General features: G+C 32.5%; 1 protein-coding gene across 23 annotated transcripts in view; it reads right to left on the bottom strand.

Annotated features, from left to right (window-relative positions):
- Positions 1-24,183, bottom strand: part of LOC132746718 (voltage-dependent calcium channel type A subunit alpha-1-like) — a 289,277-nt gene that overhangs the window by 75,948 nt on the left and 189,146 nt on the right. For 22 of the 23 annotated variants that reach the window (XR_009628030.1, XM_060735947.1, XM_060735948.1 and 19 more), the window contains one exon: positions 17,043-17,234. Coding sequence is in view for 22 of the 23 variants with exons in the window: in XM_060735947.1 (XP_060591930.1) it covers positions 17,043-17,234 (192 nt within the window). In the remaining variant the exon portion in view is untranslated. Of the gene's footprint in view, positions 1-17,042; positions 17,235-21,603; positions 21,851-24,183 lie in introns of those variants that run through there. The other variant, XM_060735950.1, reaches the window with a different exon arrangement.

The following is a 24,183-nucleotide window of genomic DNA, read 5'->3' as shown; positions in this document are numbered from 1 at the left end:
GACAGGACCATTGCCTTTGTAACAACATGCTCAGTCTTAAATTTCCTGTTACCATGACAACGAGGGGACATCTCAAAATTGCCAAAAACCCTATTTTGCGTTGATTTTTTCCATCAAAATTGATTTCAAAGTGCTGCAACTTCTCAATGGATTGAGTAAGAGTCAAAGGCTTTTCAGCGTTGGTTACACGTTACCTTATGATCGACCTGGGGTCATTTTAGCCTCTCGCAAGTTCAAAACTTTTTCGGGGATGAGGGGGGCTGCCGCCCCCTTCAAACCCCGAAACACAAGGGGGCACATCCCCTTTCTGGCAACCCCCTCATGTATCTTTTGGATAGTCGGCTGCGCTGAAAAAGTGGTCACTTTTTTAAACAATATTTCTAAAACAAAACAAGTGTTCGGGCATAAATAAGGCACTTTTTCACCATTTGAGACAACAAAAAAGGGAATTAGGGGGTGAAAAGGTGTTAAAAGGCGTGTTTATCTGGTAATGGGCTAAGGACTGAGTGAAAGCATGTGGACCAGTTTCTGAGCAAATATACATGTATCTGTGCATGGCCAATGGATATCCTTAGCATTCTTCTTAATTAGCCTTTAAACTTATATTTTAAAAATTGTCGAAATTATGACGGGGGTGCCAGTATCATTTCAGGCAGAGATGTTTCTGAACCACGTGACAACTTTTCTTTTTCCAATTTCCTATATTTTATATAACATTCTGTGTAAGGTAAGCGGTGCCCCACTGAATGTACTTGGTCTTTGTATCCATGTTTTCTAGACAAATGAATGTATGCTTTACAAATCAAGTCCGTTGTACTTAATTAAATCTTGATTTCCCTAGTGCGTCTTTACTTTTACTTTTTGAACGTTCACAAAAATACCAATAGAGTCATTTTCTTAGTCATAAAAAGCTTGATACTTAAGGAAAACTGTGATAACAGCAAAGTTCAAAGATCGATAACATGTTTTAAAAGTTCTATGCTACAATATATCAATATTAGGTTACCGCAAAGTTTGTTCGGATGTTTCAAAGGGCATCTACATATCCCAGCCTTTTTAGGCGTGGAATATTTGGCGATCAATTCTAGGTTTTATACAACATATACAATGCTGTCTAAGGACTATTGATCGGAAGTCTCTCTGTGTACCATGATGGAAGATTTGTTAGCATGTCCCTACTTTCGATATACAGCATACTAGAACACTAGCAAATATTTGCTGTACACTTTTACGATTAAGCCCACACGAACGATCATATTTCTTTCTAGAATTATATTGTTTCTATTTTGAATGCTGGGAAAACTTGTCGTCTGCTAAAAATGTTAAAATGTCGTCTGCTGTATTTTAATCATTTTTGTGAAAAAAATAAATGTTTGATTGGCAAACAACGGAGAACCTGAAAAGACGCTAAGATTCTCTGTGTCTCAAATGATACCAGCCCGTTTGTTTGCTTAGACAATTTTTATCTCTTTTAGCAGGCTAAGGGTTGTTGTTGTTTGTTGCTGTTTTTAATATTGCTGGAGATGGCGTTGATACTAAATAGAGCATGGCCAGATTGTACGGATGTACAGTCTGGCGTGGCAAAGGCTGATAAATTTAGGGTTACATTAAACGTTCATATTGGTAACTCTTTCCTCGTCTGCATTTTATCTAAATTCTTAACAAGATAATGTTTTACATGAGAATGTTAAACTGGTTTTACCTATATAAGTTAATATGTACATGATGAAAACCTATCACATATATATCTATCCAACTACATGTAGTTACTATCAGGAACAAAAATTTGCGCAGGAATCAGATATTCATTTTATACATGTATATACAAGAACACTACTGTACAAGTATCTCTGTTATTTGAGATATCATTGTGTTAAAGTTAGATTTTGACGAATATTTGACACAAATGAAGTAAACTTTTACCATAATGCTTTTAAACATACTAATACTTAAGACTATGAAAGTTTAGTATATACATAACATCATTTATGGTATAATAAGTCTGTTCTTGCACTGAACTATCTTATATCATATACTGGAAAATCCTGCTAAAAGTACATTTTCTTGGAGACAAAAATCAAGCATTTTTTTCTGCAGTGTCTATAACTTTGCATATTCACGTTTGGAGAGGTAGGCGTTAATGCAAATCAGGCCCTTGTCACGTTTATTACATATCGTCTGCAGTCTGGGCATTCTTTCATGTATTCCGTCCATCAACAATTCGTATTTCTTCGGTAGAGTTCGTTACATTCCGTAGGAATCATATATTTCTTTTAATTACTGATAACTGAGATCTTTGTATCATTGTCAATTTAAAGCTTATTTGATTTGTGTAAGAGCACGGAAAGTGGCGAATTGTTCCGTAAATTCCTGAGTAAAGCAGACTCTCGACTCTCTCCTGTCCCATTCCCTGTGCCCTTTGACTTTGTGGGCCTATTATTCAATCATTTATTTGTTTTCTTTGAATTCCTTATCAGTTACAAATTATTTCCTATTATTCAATTATTTATTTGTTTTCTTTGAATTCCTTATCAGTTACAATTATTTATCATTTTAGTGATTAACCTTTCCGTGCCCTGTCCTATCCTGTTTTTGTTCGGGGTTGCCAATGGTTGTTGTTGCTGGTCATGTGGGGGTTGCGTTCATTGAACGCCTTCTTTCATAGTTGATCTTGTTTATCATATTTTGTAATAAAGACAGAAATTAATAAAAGCTGATCAACTGACCATGAAAAAGTTTTGTCTAGACAACGTCGGAAAAGTCTTAACGCCAAATATTAGATTACTTATTAAGAAACAGCTGTATTTTGATAGTTATTACATAAGAGTTCCTAACAAGCGTCTATGTAATATCTGATTGAATAAGAATTTAATAACTTATCAAAGTTTACGATATTTAAACAATGCAAAGAACACCACATTAACGGATAGTTTACTTCCTGTCAGAGAAAACAAGAATATTTGCAAGCCTACATGGATGTAGGATGTAGAAAACTGTAAGACTGATCAATGCAATATACAAGATCGATATGATTAAACATTAAGTTTCATGATCAACGATGTGTTCTGACTGAGCATACTTTTTCTGAAAAGTTCTTACATCGTAAGATGGGAAGGAGTTTAGATGGCGTAGGTTTGATGAGACAAAATACAAGAACATGTCATTGTAATGAAAACACATAAGAAAAGTCTCTGTTAAATGAGTTATTAATTTATTATTTACGGATGACACACATGTACCATGATAAAATACTAAATAAACAGTCGAATTGACTAACAATCCCAAAAACATTTTTATATTTAGGGTTCACAAAAAAATTTTATTCTGAAAATTGTTCTTTTCCCTTATTTTTTCAGAGCTTTAAAACCCAGATTCGTTTCTTAAAATTACATTATCTTTACTGTTTTTAAAATTAGGGTCATATGCATTCAAAAAAATTTTGGTTAAAAAATGAATAGAATACAACCCAAAACAACTTAATACTTTTACTTCATCAATATTAAAAGAAAATAAATTTGAATATTTTCAAGAAATGCGGTAAAGCATACCCTCTTTTTCACAGTTCTATTCTTTTGTTCTTTATAGGGGCAACAACTGAATGCAAAACATTCGTAGGGATTAAAATTTTTTATATTTTACTTTATAATCTTCATTGTGTTGACAAAAGGGACGTAAAAATTTTTAGGCTCTGGCCCTGCTCAAAAGCGGAAAAAAGCAGACCTTTTTGGGTAATTCAAAAAGCATTCTATTTTATTTTCCAAAATTTTAATGTGTTTGGATAATTGGTAAGCCGTCCAGATAAGCAGTATAAACTTTATATTCCGCAAGACGTACAGTGCAACCGTTGCATAGCAACAGCCGTTGGGAGGCAAAGGTTTTGGTTTTTGCTTATGAGGTGTTTCCCAAGAAAAGCAAAAAAAATATGAAGAAGATTTCTTTTAGGGCAAATTGTTAGAAAATGCTGAAAACAGGCTATTGCGCTACACAGGGTTCTTGTGAAAATATTGAATTATATCTATTTATTCTATCATTAAATGGTCTCTTCAACGATTATATGAAATAGAGGTCTGACATAAAGACATAGTATTATAATATTGGGTTATATACTGTTGAGGAGTACTGCTTTTCGTCATACTAAATAATGCCTTTGAGTAATTTTTGTTACCTCGTATCAGGCCTCATAACTTCAAATATTCTATAGGATTTTCAAGATTGGTTGTGACGAGCCGAATTCCGGCTATAGAATGTGTAACATTTGTTGGTGAATGAGCGTTTGAAAGAAATACACTCACTGTAATTTGTCCACAAGACTGGGTGACTGACTAAGTGCTCCGCGGCCAAAATAGTTGTTTCAAGCCTTAAAATAGATTGATTCACTCAACAATAATAGAGTTTATTGAAAAACAAAATGGGTTTTCTTCCGAGGAAACATATGTGCAGTCAGTGAAAGAGCTGTAAGGTTATTTGAATGCCGCTGGTGTTACTTTCAAAATTTGTGTGGAATTAAACAAGCACAAGCAAGCTCTATGTAAATTAAATTCTATACCTTATTGTGTTTTAACTTTAAGGTCTGCATTCGACCAAATATTTAAGCCATTTAAAGATATAAGATTTTAAAGATATAAGATTTTAGCATTGGTTTAAAATGTGATTGAAACTGACATTCAAGCTTCAAATCATAATTATTTCATGAGGAAAGTTGTTGAGTATACACAACACAAGCTATAAAATTATCACTGAAACAGAACCCCGTAACCTCTTCCATCATGAGTAAAACTGTACCGCACTTTACAAAAGAACTATTGATTTACTATAATAGAGTTCTATTACTCACAGTCTTCGCTTAATTCTCGTTCACAACGTGTTTTGATCCGCCATTTCCCAAGGTAGTTAGGCTTAATGTTTTTCCGGACACTTTAACATCAGAAATTTTGCCTTTAAAGCATAATGGAAGCGTGTTTCCATCTGTGTGTGAACTCGTCAATATAGGCCGTCATAAAACATGACTTTCTGAGAAAGAACTATTATAAAAGCCGATTTCATTTGCATACAGCATGCAATGTTTATATTACTTTCTTTCAATACTTGTCAAATAAACATACGTCTCGTTTTAGCCATTCTACATTTATTATTAATAATAACTAATTTACGAAATATGATCGCCTAACAATTATGAGAAACGCTTTTGCCATATTTTTGCCGAACGTAAACGACAAGTCCTCCCACCCGCCAAAAAAAAATTCTTTAGAAAGAGACCGTCATTTAAAGGCAAATGTTTTGATTATTCAAAATGATATCATGGACAAGTTTTTTTGTTGCTTTACGAAGGCAGGGCTCACACTGCTGAATCTTTCAGATTAATCGCCTTGATCGCCAAAAAAAAAAAAAAACAACAAAAAAAACATGATCAAGTTCCAGGAGTTATTATAACAAGCTACGCAGCAGGTTTCGTTCACCAACTGGTCCCCCTGTGCGAGCCTTCAAGATTCTAAATACTTGAACAACTTGAACGAGTCAATAGGTAGCGTGAACCTTGATTTAAATGGAACTACATGTAAAGATATAAAGAACAATACATTTTTAAGAAAACCTTGCATTAACTGAAAACACTGTAAAAAGAAGACAATGAAATGACCAAGTAACTTTGGCAATGACATGATGTTTATAGATAACTAATCGATTTTCATATGCGCGGAAAAAAATCATTTTCATATTGTGTATAAAGATGTCATAGCATGACCAATGTAGTTACGATTAAAATATCTTTGTCGTCAAGAAAGTCCATGTTACCCTGCCAAAATATCATTCATCAATAGATCTAATAGAAGCACAATCAAAGACTTTCATCTGTTGGCATTTGTGAAGAAAATACGCTTTTTACACAGTTCATGTATTAACAAATACATTCTTTATAGTATTCTCCCATACATTTGTTCATACTAAATGTTTTATAGAAAAGATAGACACGAATTCATTCAAGTTTTAACAGCATGACTTTGTAATGTTTGAGGATGAACGACCTCCTGGTCGGGACAGTGAACCTGAAAGAGGAGGATCGATATGTCAACAATTAATCAAGTTAAAAGATGGGTTTGAAGGAAAAGAATTTGGCGTCGGGAAATAACGGGGGAAAGTATAAAATTGTCTGTCACGTATAAATGTAAAGGAGGGTTACAAAAACTGCAATAAGTAAATAAATTGTTAGCATTTTATTGATAGGTGCATTAACTGCATTTCAATAATAATTTTGTAGTTTGGTGAGAAAAAAGGCTATGGGCGTACACGTTGATACAACACATAATTCAAGATGGAACAATTGCCCCTAAACTCATGGATTCCAATCATACAGGGATAAACGGGGGCTACAATTCTGATGCCTCAACACTCAAAGGCAACCACTCAACTACAAGGGGGATTATAATTAGATTGAAATTAGAAAAGTCCTATAATGATATGTAAAGCATTCGTAGTTGATAAACTTTATATCTATTGTCTATAAAGATATTCGTACGCCCTAGGGAAGATATTTCCACATATGAAAACCTTTGCACAATGCTCTTTACAGAGAAACTATGTTCCTCGAATGACGCATGCAGTAATGTAATGTCTACCATTACCAATACGAGTACAACAGCACCGAATGAATGCATTATAAGACGAATAAAAGCTGAGACAAATTAGATAATAGAAATGAATCACAAATGATTTCTTTAATAAATCATTTATAACACAATATACAAGAGAAGAAGTGGACGGGGGGAAACGCGTTCAAGTTAACGCTTGAGATGATTAAGAATATGAGTTTGTGAAGTCAAAATTTAGCTGTATTTAAATAGCTGTGTAAGGGATGGTCTAACGATGGGTGTATCCTTGGTGTTGATTTCATGGTGACTGGTTTCTTCCTAAATTAATAACGCTCGTGCATATGGTATGTTTTATAAATAATAATTGTGTATGTCTGACGGCACAGCTGATCTATCTAAATAGTGTCTTCTTCATATGTACACAAAGCAGTATTTTTCTGTTTCTTAAATGCACATTAATTTTAAATTTGCCCTCAAATTCATGCCAATTTTCATGAAAATTTTGAAAATGTATTTAAAAGAAACATTTTGTGAAGTGAACTTAGAAAGTAATTTAAAAAAAGGCATTTAAATTCCACGTAAATTATCAACAACAATAAGGAGGTCAAATATGCAAAAATAGCCCTAACTGTGTTATTCACGCAGAAAAAATATGGTAATGAGTGCTGCAAAATCAATCATTACTCACGCATAATATTTGAATTTTTACTTGAATCGTTTTACTGTTCTAAAAGTTTAGGACTTTTTTTTCTTAAGTATTTTTTCCTTGAAGTAGTGTTGCTCATTTGAAAGCATGCAGCTTTAACTTTGAAGTAACGAGATGAGACGGGACCAATATGCCTGAGGTTGAACAGTGTGAATTTTAATTTGACAATTATAAGTTTGAAACACAAAAGTTTCATAGATGATGTTGGTGTTTTTATGAACAAATTGTAGCAATTTTACTTCGCGCTATTTAACAATCTACCTCAGTATTGGCGAGTTGTTGCTTTATACTAAACTCATACTTTAGGTTTTACATATTAGAGATATTGAAGAGATTCCAAATTAACTATTCAATAAAACAAACAATTTGTATTTATTAAGTATCTTATCAAACTCGGCACATTTTAAAAACTTTATATCGAAAATGGAACAAATGTAACTCCTATCCAGGGTCTGTCCTTTGAATTTACTTGATCTATTTATTTTATACTTAAAAGGTTTAAAGTTGTATTTTTTTCAAATAAATTGAATTGTATTTTAACATTGCCTTACACCTGTAATCATTGGCTATTGTCTAACTATTTTCTGAGTCACATTATGTAAAATGATTTGTGTGCATGTTGTCAGATCAAAGTATACTAAATATGCCAAAATCTATAATTATCGTAATGTTGTTACTTACACATGTGCAAAAATTCTGAATTAATTATTTCGAACCAAAGTTATAAAACTCTAACTTAAGTTATAAAACTCCTAAAACATGCAAAGGTTTAGGATTTTTGTCGTTTGTTCGTTTATCCACTGTCCTAGAGAAAATGTCTTTGAGAGATCTAGCTCTCCTTTTTACAAACATATCTTTTAACATCCTAAACAGCCATTGTATACCAGGGAAGAACCAGACAATCTCCAGAGGGGGGATTTATCAGGCAAATCTTTACAATGACCTATATTTTGTTGTAGAATGAATCCAACAGAATATCTTTGTTTGACAATTCGGTTAATTGGCTTGAAATGCTGTCAAAAGTGCCTCTGAAAACATAGAAATGTATCGTACTTTTTGTTCATAAAAGGTCTGATTATATCCAAATACAACCCCTTGGGTAAAGTCTGGAAACCCCTGAACCCAAGTATAACACTGTTCTATTACCGATTTATCTAAACATTTCTTAATATCTAGAACTTCCTCCCGTTATAAACTTTGCGCAATTTTTTGTGACCATTAAAATCCCATTAAGCCCCCGTAAAAATATTTTTATTGGTATCTCGTTACAGTACGGTTTCCAAAATGTAAATCATTGATGAACTTTTTCTTCTTCTTTTGCTCTTTAGCGGACATTGGTTTGATTTTAGTGATTTCTTTTTTTGTACGGAATTCAAAATACTGCTTTGTTTACATTTTGTTACCTTAATGACACATTACCTTAGTTTCCTGAGTTGTTTAACATCTAAACAAGCGTAGTTTGCGATAACTTTTTTACTGAGACAATTGATGGAATGAAGCTAATAAGCCATAGAACGTTGACACGTCCGTCCATACGTCCATACAAGTATTTTATTTTTTCTCTCTCTTTATTTATCTCTTTTTAATTAATTAATTAATCAATTAGTTTTATTTATTTATTTATTTATATAATCATCAATGACCGCTACTTATAATACTCGTATATACAATAAACTTATTTACTTGATAATTTTAATATTTTTCAGAAACATATTTCACTATACCCCTCTCTTCAAGTCTATGGCCAATAGTCAGCGTGCTTTTAACAACTCGTATCGATTTTATTTTATTTTAATTTTTGAAAAATCGATTCTCCCCATAGGGAGATGTAAACAGTAACAGATATCTTTGTAACACGGTGTCAAATCAATGTAAATATTGAAATATCGTTCGATAAATCCTCAGCGAGATTTTACGATAACTAAAATCTCGTGACATGATATCCTAATGATCGCGATAAAATTCTACTGATTTCGCTTTTGATATTCTATATTTATTCTTTCATGTATTATTTAAATCCAAAATATTAGACCTGGTACAATAAAAACAGGAAAAGTGCCCGCTACATATAATAAAAGCTATGAATTAAAAATATTTTATAAGAACGAGGGCCCTTTAAATGTACTCGTTTAAGGTATAGTGTTTGCTAAGAATATTTTTTACATTTTGGAATCTATAACATTTTCTATACATATGGCTAAAACAGTTTCGGTCGCGGCATGGAAGAAACTTATTTATTTAGTTTCAATAAAATGAAATCAAATTCAAAAATGATAAAGATAGTATAGTTTTGAAATTAGCAATGATGTTATTGTCCTTTACAAGAATAACAAAAAAAAATACTGCAACGGGCGCCATTCCGGAGATGTCCCTTAGGTTAAAAAGACTTCAAATCGTGGTCATTTACGGTATTTTGTTCCACTGACTTTTGTACTACTAGTAAGCTACTTCTGTCACGCGCATCTATGTGCTCAGACAGGTTTAAATTTTGAAAAAAAAAGGGAATCCAATAGTAAAGAAAAATGTTTTTCGTTAAAGGCGAATGATGAATGCACAAACTAATTGCTTTGCTTTATAATTATTTTGTTCTGGAACAATTCATTCTATTTACGTTCACTTTTCATCTGGTTTGTTCAACACCAGAGTCATTCTATATTACAATTCTTTCCAGATTCGAACATAAGATTATGGAAACAATATAATTTTACTGTTGATTTCAACATATTTTTTGTAATGTAAATTTGGTATTTACATGTTTATATTTTAGAAATTACATATGTATGTTTCATCGTTAACTTATTTTTCTTTTAGGTACATAATTTGTACTGTCAAGTTTACACATATCATTTATCTATATCAAATTGCAAAAAACAAACTTTGAAAGCAAGAGAGAAAAAAATTAAAACACTAGTTTATATATTTACGATATCTAGAATGCTTACTTAATAAAATTACCATGGCAACGAGAGAAATATGTGGTTTTGAAAGCTAAAATATAACTAAGCTTGCTTTATCTCAAGGTATCCAATTAAATATTACAGATTGTAAGATGTCTTTTTCTTTCAAATTTGGATCGCTGAAGCCTAAGAAATTCATCTATTATGCGCAGGAATACACGGTCTTCTTATTGTGCGTAGGCTTGAGGTTCTCGTGATGAGCAAAAATCAATGTTCTGTTATGAATAATGACACAAAACCAGTCTATTGAAAGAAAATTTGGAGAGACTGGTCTTAAAAGTTCTGAAAAGGAGAATTCTTCGACGTTAGATGTTGTACTATTTTAATTAACATGTAACGTAAGACGAAGCAAAAAAATTGAAATTCACTTTTCAGAAGAAGGAAGTGATCCTTCTTTAGGATCAAAAGACTTCCGAAAAACAAGTAATTTTGTTTCCACTAAGGTACAAACTTTGATATTTTATTACTTTTTTTCTTACTTCCTAATATCCATTGTCTGCTAGGACTTCTCGGACATGAAAATGTACGAAATATATGAGCCGCGTCATGACAAAACCAACATAATGGGTTTGCGAGCGACCAGCATGGACCCAGACCAGCCTGCGCATCCGCGCAGTCTGATCAGGATCCATGCTGTTTGCTATGAGTTTCTCTTCTTGTAATAGGGTTGGTAAGCGAACAGCATGGATCCTGATCAGACTGCGCGGATGCGCAGGCTGGTCTGGATCCATGCTCGTCGCAAACCCATTATGTTGGTTTTGTCGTGACGCGGCTCATATTTCTTTTTCATTAAGGAGGCTTGTAAGAAGACGGATGCCATAGAAAACCGCTGACATGTAAATAACAGTGTTTAGCACCAATTAAAAAAGAAGGGATAGCAATCTAACAATCGGGTTTCAGTTGAAATGACGTTAACGTAATAATTACTTAACTATTTTAATGTTGCCTTTAATCAACTTTGCTTGGCTTAATTGGAATCATGAGCACAAGTTTTCTACAAAAGCGTCAGTAAATGAACATTTGCCTTGGTATGTCTTAAGTGTTTTGCTGTGTCATTTCCCAGTGATGAACGTTATGTGAAATGGGAATGGGGTGGGGATATTGGAAGGGGTGGAGGTGGGGTTGATTTTGAGAAAACTTAAGCGTGATAAAGAATGCTTCTATGCGTTCAAGCCACAGTACCACTGTCGTTCGCATCATGTAAAGCTCTTTTGCAATTTATTTATAATAACTTATTAGGAGACAGTCTCGCCAGGGTCTTTGATAAGCGACACGGGGCACTACATCCGTAATGGCAATGCAGAACCGTTTAATGCACTGAAACGCGTGAACGATTGACACTCCAAATTAAATTTACTTAATTGATAAATTCTTACTAAGTTTCATCGCAGGAATGAAGATAATATAATTTAGTTAATTGCTTGTGGGTTTTTATTATCTAAAATATTTAAAGTATGATATAACATATCGTAAATTTCTTTCGAAATACGGGTATTCAATCAAATAATTGACTTTTATGGTTTTATTCTCTAACAATTATTGTTTCAATATCTCTCTGCTGATTTCTTCACAGAATAAAAGAAAATTTGATTGAGTAACTGATTTATGTTTTGCATGTGCTTAAAAATTATACTGAAATAATTCTCCGAGGAATCACTTGGCGGTTACGTTAAGTCAGCAAATTTCACCACCATATTGATCTTACATTTATTTCGTCAGCTAAGCAATCCGTCTAGCTGTATACAATGTATATATAATTTCTGCAAATTGCTGTGCATGTAACAGAAAGTGCTTCATTTAATTCAGTAGTATTCCCCTTTTATCTTTAAATTGTTATTTATGTACATTTTAAATCACGTCATGTTCGTTCATGGCAATATTTATACAATTAAAATTCATTCACTAATTCACTAATTAAAAATGAATCGGCCCGCATTTTTTGTGTTCGATCGAATTGTGTGGATTTCTGCCGCAGGAACAAGAGATTATGCTCAAATGTTCGAGCGATTCATGGTAAAGTAATATATATTGTGTACGGATTTTCCCGGGACCGGACGGTGAGTTCGAGCAAACGGAGGTATTCGAGCGATCCGGGTGCATTTCTTCCTTAGCCTCGTAGTTTACTTCCGGCTTTGAATATGAACAAAATATAGAAAATGTATGAGACTTTTGATAATCAGCTGGAAAACAACCAAGCCCCTTGCATTAATTCTAGAATAATATATTTATACAATCTTATCAAATGGCTTTTATATAGACAAGCAATTAACCCTGTAATTAAGACAATATTGCAGGCACGTTTTACCGGTGGCATCCTGGGAACCTACCCATTAAATCAATGTCGGGAAATAAAGCATTCTGGGTTTCTTTTCTTGGCAAATCGATGAAATTGTACAAGACCTTAAGTTAATGGCAAATCTAGTTAGTTGTTCTCCAACCGTCTTTTAAATTAATTCTGCCTGTCAAATGTTTTTCATCTTATACGTGGAAAAAGTGATTCTACGAGATAGAAATGTAATTTCTCCGTCACGAAACAAAAGTCTTGTCTACTCAGGTTCAGAAAAAGTAGAACTGGCATATATGTCGAAGGAGACGCGGAGTAATTTTCGTCGAAAATTGCCTTACTGTCCGTGAGGAAAATAATTTTATTCACGAAACACGCGTTTTAAGAATTCTGACTTAAGTAAAATAAAATGACATTGTAACAATACACGAAAAGTAATTTCAGAACTATTTTCTTTCGCGCAAGTATTAAATCATAATGATAGAAGTATACTTTTTGCTAATTATTGCCGAGACAACTTGGAACTATACGAAAAAAAAATCAAACAAAGAAAATATTAGCTATACTCAATCTCTGTTTAATTAGAAAATTGCAGAAAAGCAAAACAAAATGTAAATAAAAGTAATATTTTATTAAGTGCTCCATTTTTCCTAATTCGGTTAATTTTAACCGATATACATCGAAGCCTTGCTAATCCGGACCCTTTTAATCCGAAATCCTTCCTTATCGGAACAAAATTTCCGGTCCAATTTTATTTGTACCAGGGTACCAGTTATTTACAAAGTTAATTAAAATTTCTTTAGCCATTAAACATGCAGAAACAGATTTAACTGAGAAGGTATTTCATACACGTGTCCTTTAAAAAAAAGAAAAGAAAAAAAAGCTTGTCCTTAATAAAGCTTAACGGATAATTATGGAACGACAATACCGTCAAAATACAATATAGTATTAACATTCGATAACCAGTCGCATCAATGTAATTATGTAAATAAACGAGTTGCCTTGTTAATGTTGTTAATATCCCGTCTAATCAATGGCAACATAAGCTGATTCAACAAAATCCTATCTGATACACAACACTAATTTGATGTCGCCAGCAAATCGATGCTATTGTTTTGTGTGAAAGAAAAAAAAGGAAATCCTTACTAATTTGATCATATTTTATACTGGAATTTGCCTTTTACTGTTCAGAATGTACGTTGTAAAACAATTTAACGTTTTCTTTCACTTACTTTGCGTTTAAAAATATCAGTAACTATATTAACAAAATATTAAAAGCATGTTTCTATGTCTCACATTTTTGTTTCTTTCGCTTGCGAATTAAATGTGACCAAAATAGCAGGACTTTTTTTGTCATGTACACTATACTAAATTCTTGGGGACTTTTGTACTTTTAATTTTGTACCCTTCTTTATTCACTTAAAATAACAAATTTATATATAAATTTGATAGGTATATGTGATACATGTTCCTTAAGCACGTGGTCACTTTTGTATTCAAATATAGTCTAAGAACTTCTGGTTGAAAATGAATAAACCTGTTAACTTTGAACTGATACATTTGTATAAATGTTTTAGTTTCAAACGTTTTTGAAAGTTGATTCAGAAAGAAAGCAAACTATATACCAAAATGTTTTTTGGAGGGCCGGACCCTGGGCAGATTTAGTTTGATGAAAAAAGTTTTGAGTATGACTCTCTAATGTAATAAACGTTTGGGAAAAATATATCATGAAATATATGAGACAAAAAAGAACTTCATAAACATAATATTATTTGTAATAAAAGGTAGGCAAGTCACTAAGTTCTTTGCTGAAACATTGATGTGGCTTTTTCTAGGTCATTCCAGGACGAATTCTTAGCAGAACGAATCCGAAGAAGAACGGTCAGTTCCGAAACATAGTTCATAAAACTAGAATCATATCTATATTTTATTGATTTTGATTTGTTACTGTATTTTAATTCACCTAACATCGAATAAGAAAAACACTTGAAATAACTGGAAAATATAGAATTAATTTAACTTCTATACAAATTTTGTTATTGCCTTATTATATTTGCCGAAATATGGTGCGTGTGTTATAAATTAATTGAGAAAGATACCGATATCGACTGCATGAAACTGTCGTGCAAGTTTTGAAATTTCGTCTGAATAAAGTTAAGCTTCTTTTCATTTCGTGAATCCCATTAGAAACAGAATTCAACCAGTCCGAGATACAGATAATTGACCTTTTGTACGAAGCCGTGTCCTACATTCCACGAGATATATTTGGCTTCTCTTAGACGGAAACATACCGTACAACAGTATGGAAATTAGGCCTTCCAATGAATATCAATAGAAAAAAGACCGGCGGAAGGATACAAAATGAATAGCGAGTTGAGATATGCAGGACATATCAAATTACAGACAAGAAACTTAATCAATTCTGGAATCTCAGAAACTAATTCAAACTTCGTCTCAAATACCATTTTGATTCAGGGATACATTCAATCTCGACACACACACCATTCTGGGAACTAAGAAAACTATTACATTTAAACTCGTTTCTCAGACCATTCAGGGAACTAAGAGATTAATACCTTTAAAACGTCCTGCACGCTATTCAGGGAACTAAAATACTAATACAGTCAAACTCGTTATTCACACCATTCAGGGATCTAAGAAAACTAATACATTCAAACTCGTCTCACAGACCGACCAAGGATCAAAGAAATTAATTCATTCAACGCCTGTCACAAGACATTCAGGGAACAACGATACATTTATGGAATACTATAGTATGTCCTTATTTATTTTCTGTATTATCAGTGTAAAAGAATGGATGTTTTGAATGTATCCACATTTAACGGAACGTCGGTGGTTCTACTCAGGTGCCCGTTTGTGCCTGAAATAATATACAGCGGGGTACCTGAGGTCTTCCTTCGCCAGTAAAGCTGAAAAGTCGCCAATACCTATACTGTGTTGGTGTGATATTAAACCAAACAACACAAATCTACATTCAAGTGATTTGATTTTAATAAAGTACTTATTGTCTTAGCATTTTACACGTCCATTCAGTGTCAAATAAACGTACTTGATTTGAGGGAATGGCAGAAAATAAAAATAATGTGAGAAAGCCATCCTGGAAAAGCAATTTTTAATAGATTTCTACTCGCTGTGCTTAAGCAGAGTAAATTTTATCCAGATAAACATGTTTTCAGAATTGAGATGTATCCAAATAATGCAAATACAGTCGATATTTCGTGATAAAATTGTATTATCTCAAATAATCGATACCAGTGATATGGAAACTGATCCGACGGTGTATTGGCAAATTGTCTCTTACTTGCGATATTCCCTATGCGATATTTTAATATCATTGCTACTACAGTGGTGATATAATTGCCGAAAAGAGGGGTGTTTTTCGGTAAAATAATATTTGAACTACCATAATGCTTTTTATAAATATTTCCTTTTTTACATTTAATATCGAAATGATACTGTCCATGACATTAAGAATTGGGTAATAGATTCCATTTTTCAAAATGTATAGTATTAAATAATTCAATTCACAATCATCTATTTTTATTGCAATTTCATGGGCAATATAACGGCATATGACTCCCAGAAGGCTCGGAAAATTTGCATGCTATTAGATGCTTTCAAATTGTATCATCCTTGGTAATATTAAATGGATTTTATATGGTAAAATAATCAAACATCGCCAGCGTTTGACTACACGAATATTACATTTAAAAAGCAATGCATGGCGCTTCATGAATAATTACCACAAGTTTTAACATCAAAATTCCACAATTTATGCACAGCGTAGTTATTTCATTGATCAACAGACGAACCTGTCTTTCCTGGCCATTTAAGGAAATTAAGAGTGAAAGGCCTGTAAACGATGCATGCTATCGTCAGATGGTGCCTAAGAACAGGAAATCTGAACTTAAGAGGAAATGGCTGTATTAATTCAAATACGATTTGGCTTCTCAAAATTATGTCGTTATTATATTATTATATTATTGTGGTTCGTAATTTCAATGCAACCAATTTGGCTATAAATGACACTTTTTGTTGTGTGAAGACTCCAGATCGAGGGTTGACGAAGTATTGTGATTATTCCACCAGAAAAGTAGGGCATCCTTTATCTGCTCCAATACAAAAACATAACAGCAATAAGGTTATAAAGATTAATTACTTGAACTATGAACTACCTACATAAACTATCTACATGAACATGAACTATCTACATGAACTATTTCAAATCTTACCTTACATTGTGGTACGATAAATCCAAAATTTCAAATAATTATTCCAACGGAAACAGAATTGTAGAAAAATAAATATAATCCATAGAATTACGACACGTTTATCACAAAACACGTGCATCACGTGACATAGATTAATCACGTGACATAGATTACATGTGTAAGCCTGAACTCGGATTATAATAACTCGGTGGTAAAAATGAAAATAAAAACGATAAAATACATTTTCCTTGGTGATAAAAGAACGCAGTGAAAGGATATCCCCATTCTATTATGATCTTCGCATACTTCCGTATAAAGTTTTCTTCGCTGAAAATAAACAGGGATCGGGTATTTGAATTCCCAAATCCAGGAAGACTAAGGTGTGCGGCCCTGCTGGTCGCCTGACCCAGCGTTCCATCCACGGGTCCAGTCATGTCTTCGTCTCTATTCATTCCAGTGAAAGACGCCATTCTGAAATTAAATAACGAATGATTAAAATAATGATTTGTTCTGTGTACGTTTGTATTTTATGACCTTAAATCAAATCATCAAATTAACTATATTAAAGATAAAGGAATACATTTTGCTACAGTTAAAAGTTGATTTGATCAGTCATCCCCTAGCCTCAGATCTACAACACTCTACCGTTGAGACGGTCAAGTGCCCTAGTCTCAAGAGGGAGGGAAGTCTGGCGACTCCGCGACACATGCATTTGTATTTTCTGATCAAGTCATGGGTTTAGGACTTCTATGACAAAGTCTCAACCCTTTTCTGCGATCAACACCAGAACAACATCTTCAAAGCATAATTGCATTTCTTCGTTGTCTTTTACTATTTTAAAGCATTAACAAGATTTATACAGCTGTCAAATAAACAACACGAATGATATTTAGAAATGAATATATATGTTCTGAAATTGTATATTATATTGCGCAAAAAGTACATCACCAATTGTTTGTTTAGCTGCAAAGTGAAAATCTCCATTAGATAACTGTGCGGAAACCGATTAAAGCCCCCATGATGAAACTAAATATTATGTTAAAGTTCAAAACAAGCACTTTAAGCGTTATTTTCTGTCACTTTAAAGTTTCAATCAAAAGCACTTTTAAAAATGCTGTATAGAGACAAGAAAACCAGGTAGGTAATAAATAAACGAAAACAAACCGTGCTCTTAGAGCTTTTGTTTTGATAGCCTAGGAAGCCAATTTTGAAGAAACAAATAAGGCCGTAATGAACAAGATACAAAACGTGAATACCATTTCTAATCCCCAGACATACAGAGCTATTATTTTTTTTACCGAAATTTACATTAATTCCAATGTACAATAGACTTGGTCCTTTGAGACGAGCCAATCAAAACTCTCCGCGTTCGTGAAAGGTCAAAACGAAACTAAGCCAACGATTGTTAAATGCTACGTCAATGAATTTGGGATAAAATCTACGTATATTGAAAAGAAAAGGCACATCGATATTTTTAATTCGTTAGAAAAGTCAATTACTTTTGACAGTGTAGCGCATTTTCGTTTTCAACATACATATGTAAACCCCTTGAGCCCAAATTCTTGAGCCCAAATTCTCAAGCCCTCTATTTGGAATAACCGCTGCTGTCGTCATCAGATAAAACATGGTCGTGACCCGAGTTCGAGACGAACCAATCACATCGATGAGGATAACCAGCTTTTTTAATGAACGAACTCAAACCGAGGCTGTAACAGTTGCAATTTTGCAGGGTAGGGCGTTCTTATGGGAGACCATATTATTTCTGATATCTTTTAATTACAATAACATTTCTCTCCATTCTAGGCGCCAAAAACATTTGAAAGTAGCTTAGTTTTATAATATCAACAGATTTTTGTAAAAGTAATGTTTGTTTTCCCTCTATAAATCAAATTAAAAGAAAATTGCTATTCAAATATCCTATGTTTTTGTACCATTGCGTGGGTGTTTCTTTGTAAACGATTAAATACCACAACATTATCTATCAAAAATCTAACGCCAATCATATTGTTATGTATGTAAATATAAAAAACACATGTTTATGTCTAGATAAAATACATTATAATTCCACCTACCCACGCCGCCCGCGCCCTAATTAGGACAATTTACCGTGTTTGTATAATATTACAAATGACAAATATAATATTTTTGTAAATCTAACCGAGAATCTAGTATGTAGATCAATTGAAATTAGAGACTTTGTTTTTGATTTACGTGTAGATCTATGCAATCATAAAATAATATAAAATCAAAAATATGAAAAAATGGTAGAGACACTTTTGAAATGCGTCGAGAATCACATTTAAAACGAGAACAACTACTAGAAGCAGACGATATTTGAGAGGCTGTTTTGGAAGCGATATCAGATAACTGATTGCCAACGGCATAAAACACAGCACTCAAGGCAGACGTAATTATCCACGGTAAATCAATACACTGGCGATTATGCAAAGGTCGTATATATATTTGAAGACATTTTTACCAGGCAAAATCTCGTGTGAAATAAATCTATAATGTCGGCTGCTGCAAAAAAAATGCATTTAGTTATCAAGAAGTTTACACGTTTTGTGCATATAACCAAATACATAAATAGATAGTTTTCCTGAGAAAAAGCGACATGATGGGAACTTGTACAACCAAATTTTCATGTCGTCTGCGGAGAGAGTTAACTTGAAAAATCGTCTGCAAGCAAAGTTTCTGGCTATCGAATCTTGATATTCTAATGCATATATTTTATTTTTGTAGCGAAAATTTTGATTGGTTAAAGTTTTACATTTTTAAAGTGGATTGGTCTACAATGGGCACATTTGCCATAAGTATAGACAGATATCGATATAAACAATAGAAATGTATCATAAAAACACAAACAATTCTTGAATACCAATGTTGACCAAGTTCTAAGTGATTTAGTATATTAAACATTAATATGGTGAATAAAAATATTTTATTCTATCCGATTTAATAATATATGTATAATCAGATCATGTATCTCACACTTGCCAACAACATGCATTTATTATTCTTCCGTTGTTTCTTGTTATGTTTGATACTTAATAATTTCAACGTATAATGCATTGAATTATAGACTTTCCATTACAGACCAAATCCCTTTAAATCAAATCGTTCCTAAGGTATACGGTGATTTGAGTTGTCAGTGTGAACGACACATAATTGCACCCATGATGCATCTCAAAATAATTAAAAAATGAAACTGATGTAGGTAACAAAAAGTTTAAGTCATTTCACTAATTTATAGTCCTAACAACGTTAATACATTAAAATCAGTTGAATTCTGTTGTTGTTTTTTCAAAATTGTAGCAAAAAACTATAAAAACAGAAAATCATACGCATACTAAAAAATTCAATCAACTTATTGCAGTTGATTATAGTTAATTATTTAGAAACATAGCTTTGTTTCGATCGAACATAGCCTCTATACTGATTAAATTATTCATGAATATCCACACTATACTGGACACCATCTTTATCACACATTTCCCTTCCGTTCATATTATCTGTGTGTCACAATCTGCTATGACTGGCATAAACATAGGCTTTCCATTTCCACGTGTATTAAAACAATAACAGTTGAAGTAATTATTTTCGTTCATCATATCAAATCATGTCATATTTTGTCAATATTATATCATATCATGTTATGTTATGTTATGTTATTATCATGTCATAATTATATTAATCGTATCGTGTCATGTCGTGATCGTTCGTATTGTATTCTAGTATCATAGCATATCGTATCGTATCATATATCATATCATATCATATTATTTCATTTTATGTCATGTCGTATCGTATCATGTCTTGTTATGTTCTGTCGTGTCGTTCATATCATATTATCATATCGTATCATATCATATCATGTATCATATCATATCATATCATATCATATCATATCATATCATATCATATCATATCATATCATGGACTCGTCCACCTACGTAAACCATTAATCACTTTTAGTGAAATTTTAAAATGTGTATACATGTAGATTAAATAGTGAGCAATGCAGTACATGATCACCGACGTGCCAGATGGTCTTGGTCTGCACTGGTCGCATGGGTAGAAGCAGTTCCCACCAGCAGGCTAAAGGCTAGTATGTTCATTTTCCTTTTCTTTAAGATGAGTTTGATAAGAATTAAGTTTATGTGGATTATCATAGCCAATTGTTATAGAGATTCGAGAAATTGTATAACTTCTTGTCTACCGAGATAAAAATTTATAATGTATGTATGAAATGATTGCGTTAAACAATGCGTTAGATAGTAAAATTCCACTCTACTGAAATAATAAAAAAGATAAAAAAAAATATGTGGATAATTCTAACAATCCTCAAATGTTGATAAACTTAATTCGAAACAACAAAGTCTTTTGACAATTTAAATGAAATTAAATCCAGCTGTTGTGTATCATACTATAGAACGTTTCACTTTACGTAAGCTTTTGTAGAAATTCTCTTGGTAACTTTCTTACATAACTATGTAATTATACTTATGTCCCCAAAAAACCTCCCTCAACTTCCATACAACCCCACACAAATTTTCCCTTTAAAGCACCACAATCGCCTCTTTGGCACAGCAACATCTTACACATATAAAATCTCACCAAATGATTAAAGTCGTACTTTTTCCTTACATTATTTATAAAAAAAACGGTGTTTTTAGATTTGGGTATATATAATTATGTGTATTTCATTCACAAAAACTATTGTTCATAACCGGACTCATTGTGAAAATTATAATACATGTATTAGGATTCAAACAAAAACAAAATTCCTAGTAAAAGAGCGACATACATATCTAAAATTAAAATCAAAATTTTACGTTACCAAACTGTACTAGTTGGAACCGTTTCCGAATTCAAAATTTAGTTACTCCTTATGGTATGCGCACGTGCTTCCAAGTTGAATTAATAACATACATGATAACTCTTACTACTGATAATTATTCCTTCACTTAAAGCTAGAACCATAACGCGACCGGAAGTTTTTGTTTATCAGATAAATTCCTTCACTTCTGTGTCGTAAACGCTGACTATACTGTATCCAAAATCAAAACATCGTTTCCGCAGACGAGAGTTGTGTCGAATGCTTGAAAACTATTGTCGTAATTGGAAATATTGATCTAGCAGAATAGTTCAATTAGTACGACCGTGTACGTCCTAAAAGCTGTCCATTATATACATATTATATTCCATAGACTATATCCCTTTGTTAGAGATATTGCTAACAAACGCGATGTTAAAATCATGGCGCGTGCTATTTTTATTTTGTCACCTTTTGTTGCGTGACTCGCGCGCGCTCTTTCTAATGCAGCCCAGTTACGGGACTCGCGCTAGGTACATGGCGGATTTCTGGTCGTATTGTATTAGCAAGATTCAATATCCGGTCCAGAAAAAGATACGAAGTGAGTAAATAAAAGTAGTTTACATATTTACCTAGTCGATTTGTAAAAGAAACATAAAAGAGCAGCGGAGACAAAAACAGGAAAAACGGATTATCGTGAAAATAGAAAATCAAACGAAAATAAAAAAGGAAACACTAATAATAGACAAAATAATAATAATAATAATAATAATAATAATAATAATAATAATAATAATAATAATAATGATAATAATAATAATAATGATAATAATATTAATAATTTTATAATAATAATAATAATAAATAATAATTTTATAATAATAATAATAATAATAATAATAATAATAATAATAATAATAATAATAATAATAATAATAATCAGGCAATGAATATAATGCCGACGATATCCATAATACGCGTGTGTTTTAATGGTGAAAATTTGGTAATTTGTATCATTTAAAAATATTAAGTGTACACCGTACTTTAAAACGCGCGCTCTTTCCAACAATTTTATATGAAACATCTACGAAACTTTACAGGACTTCAAGAACATAATAAAAGATGTATGTGTATATGTTCGCTTACATTTTTGGTTTGTAAGTAAATTGTAAAATTTACCAAATGAAATAATGACATTAATGTTACCTCTTAGAACATACATGTATATGAACATTTTGATATCGACAATTAAAGTTTATATTGAAAATTATTTTAATGACTTTTACTTTTTAATTTATTTTGAAACCATGATATTACATAAACATCGTGAAGTCAATACACTAATAGCGATACTGTTATCTTATTATAATTCCATTAAACTATCACCAGGTACAATTTTGCACCACCAGGTGTCGCCGCTCACCTTTTCACAAGCATCTAAGCAGATGTTATCACCTCAAAGTGTCGATGTCATTAATTGTTGTTAACACCTAAAGCGATTTAACTTCTGTTTACTTAATTGGTATACAGATATGTGTAAGATTTATTTTTTCTATGACTTTATAATCCATATGTGATATTATGACCTAAATTAAAATCTTAGACGATTGTTTTTTTAGATATGTCCATAAAAATACATAAACAAAACAAAACAAAATTTTTATTTCTTTTCGTATAAAATATTTTTTTGCACTAAATATAAAATTAAAACAATAGTAAGCAATGAATAAAAAAAAGAATTTAATTTTGAAGAATGAACATATTTGCTGCAGAAAAAGATTAAATGAAAAAAATGTATTTTATCATTATTCAAATCTTTTAGATAATAAGCAGCCCAGTAGTTTCAGTATATTTTCTTCAAGCTTATGAATCTTGGGTTCGAGTTTTTCTGGGCGTGTTATTCATTAAACCACTAAATGAAAAATGCTTCAAACCCGGCCCCTGGTCACAGGGAATATCGCGGAGATTTAATGTGGACAAACCCTCCCCAAAAAACCCTCAGTAAAAATCCCATCCTGCATAAATTGTAAAGATTCCATTAATGTCCAGCACTTCGAGATGGACTTTTTTCTTGCTATATTGTGATGCTAACTGAACAAAAATCACCATACTTCTTTCTATGCGTGATCAGCCCCAACGAACAAATTCCCGACTCATTTATTTCGCTGTTAGCTGCAATACCTTAGGAGATTGGTTAATTATATTCAGTGTCTCGATGTCAAGTAACAAACTAACTAAAATTAAAACGTTTAAACATAAAACTGTGAAGCGTATCCGACTAAAGTTCAAATGCTGCACATTAAATTTGCACGAGAAAATCGATTTTTCCTCACAAAGTTGCAGCATAGAGTTTGATAGACTTAATGGGGTTTTACATGCGAAAATGAGAGAAAAAAGACGAGACACCGCATCAACACAATAAACCGAAAGCAGTTTATATAGCAACCGCAATATTACACATAGTATTAAGTGTCCGAACGTCTATCAACAATGGCTAATTATGCTTATATATTGAATTATAGAAAATCTATACAGTAACAAATTAGTAGTGTAAGTCGCAATTAAATGCGATATTATTCCCCCCTCTTCATCTAGTTACCGTGT

Source organism: Ruditapes philippinarum, unplaced genomic scaffold (assembly GCF_026571515.1).
Source record: "Ruditapes philippinarum isolate M1 unplaced genomic scaffold, ASM2657151v2 ctg110_1_1_1_1, whole genome shotgun sequence".
NCBI lineage: Eukaryota > Metazoa > Mollusca > Bivalvia > Venerida > Veneridae > Ruditapes > Ruditapes philippinarum.
Note: the sequence above shows the minus strand (reverse complement) of the source record. Positions and strands in the feature narration are given on the sequence as shown.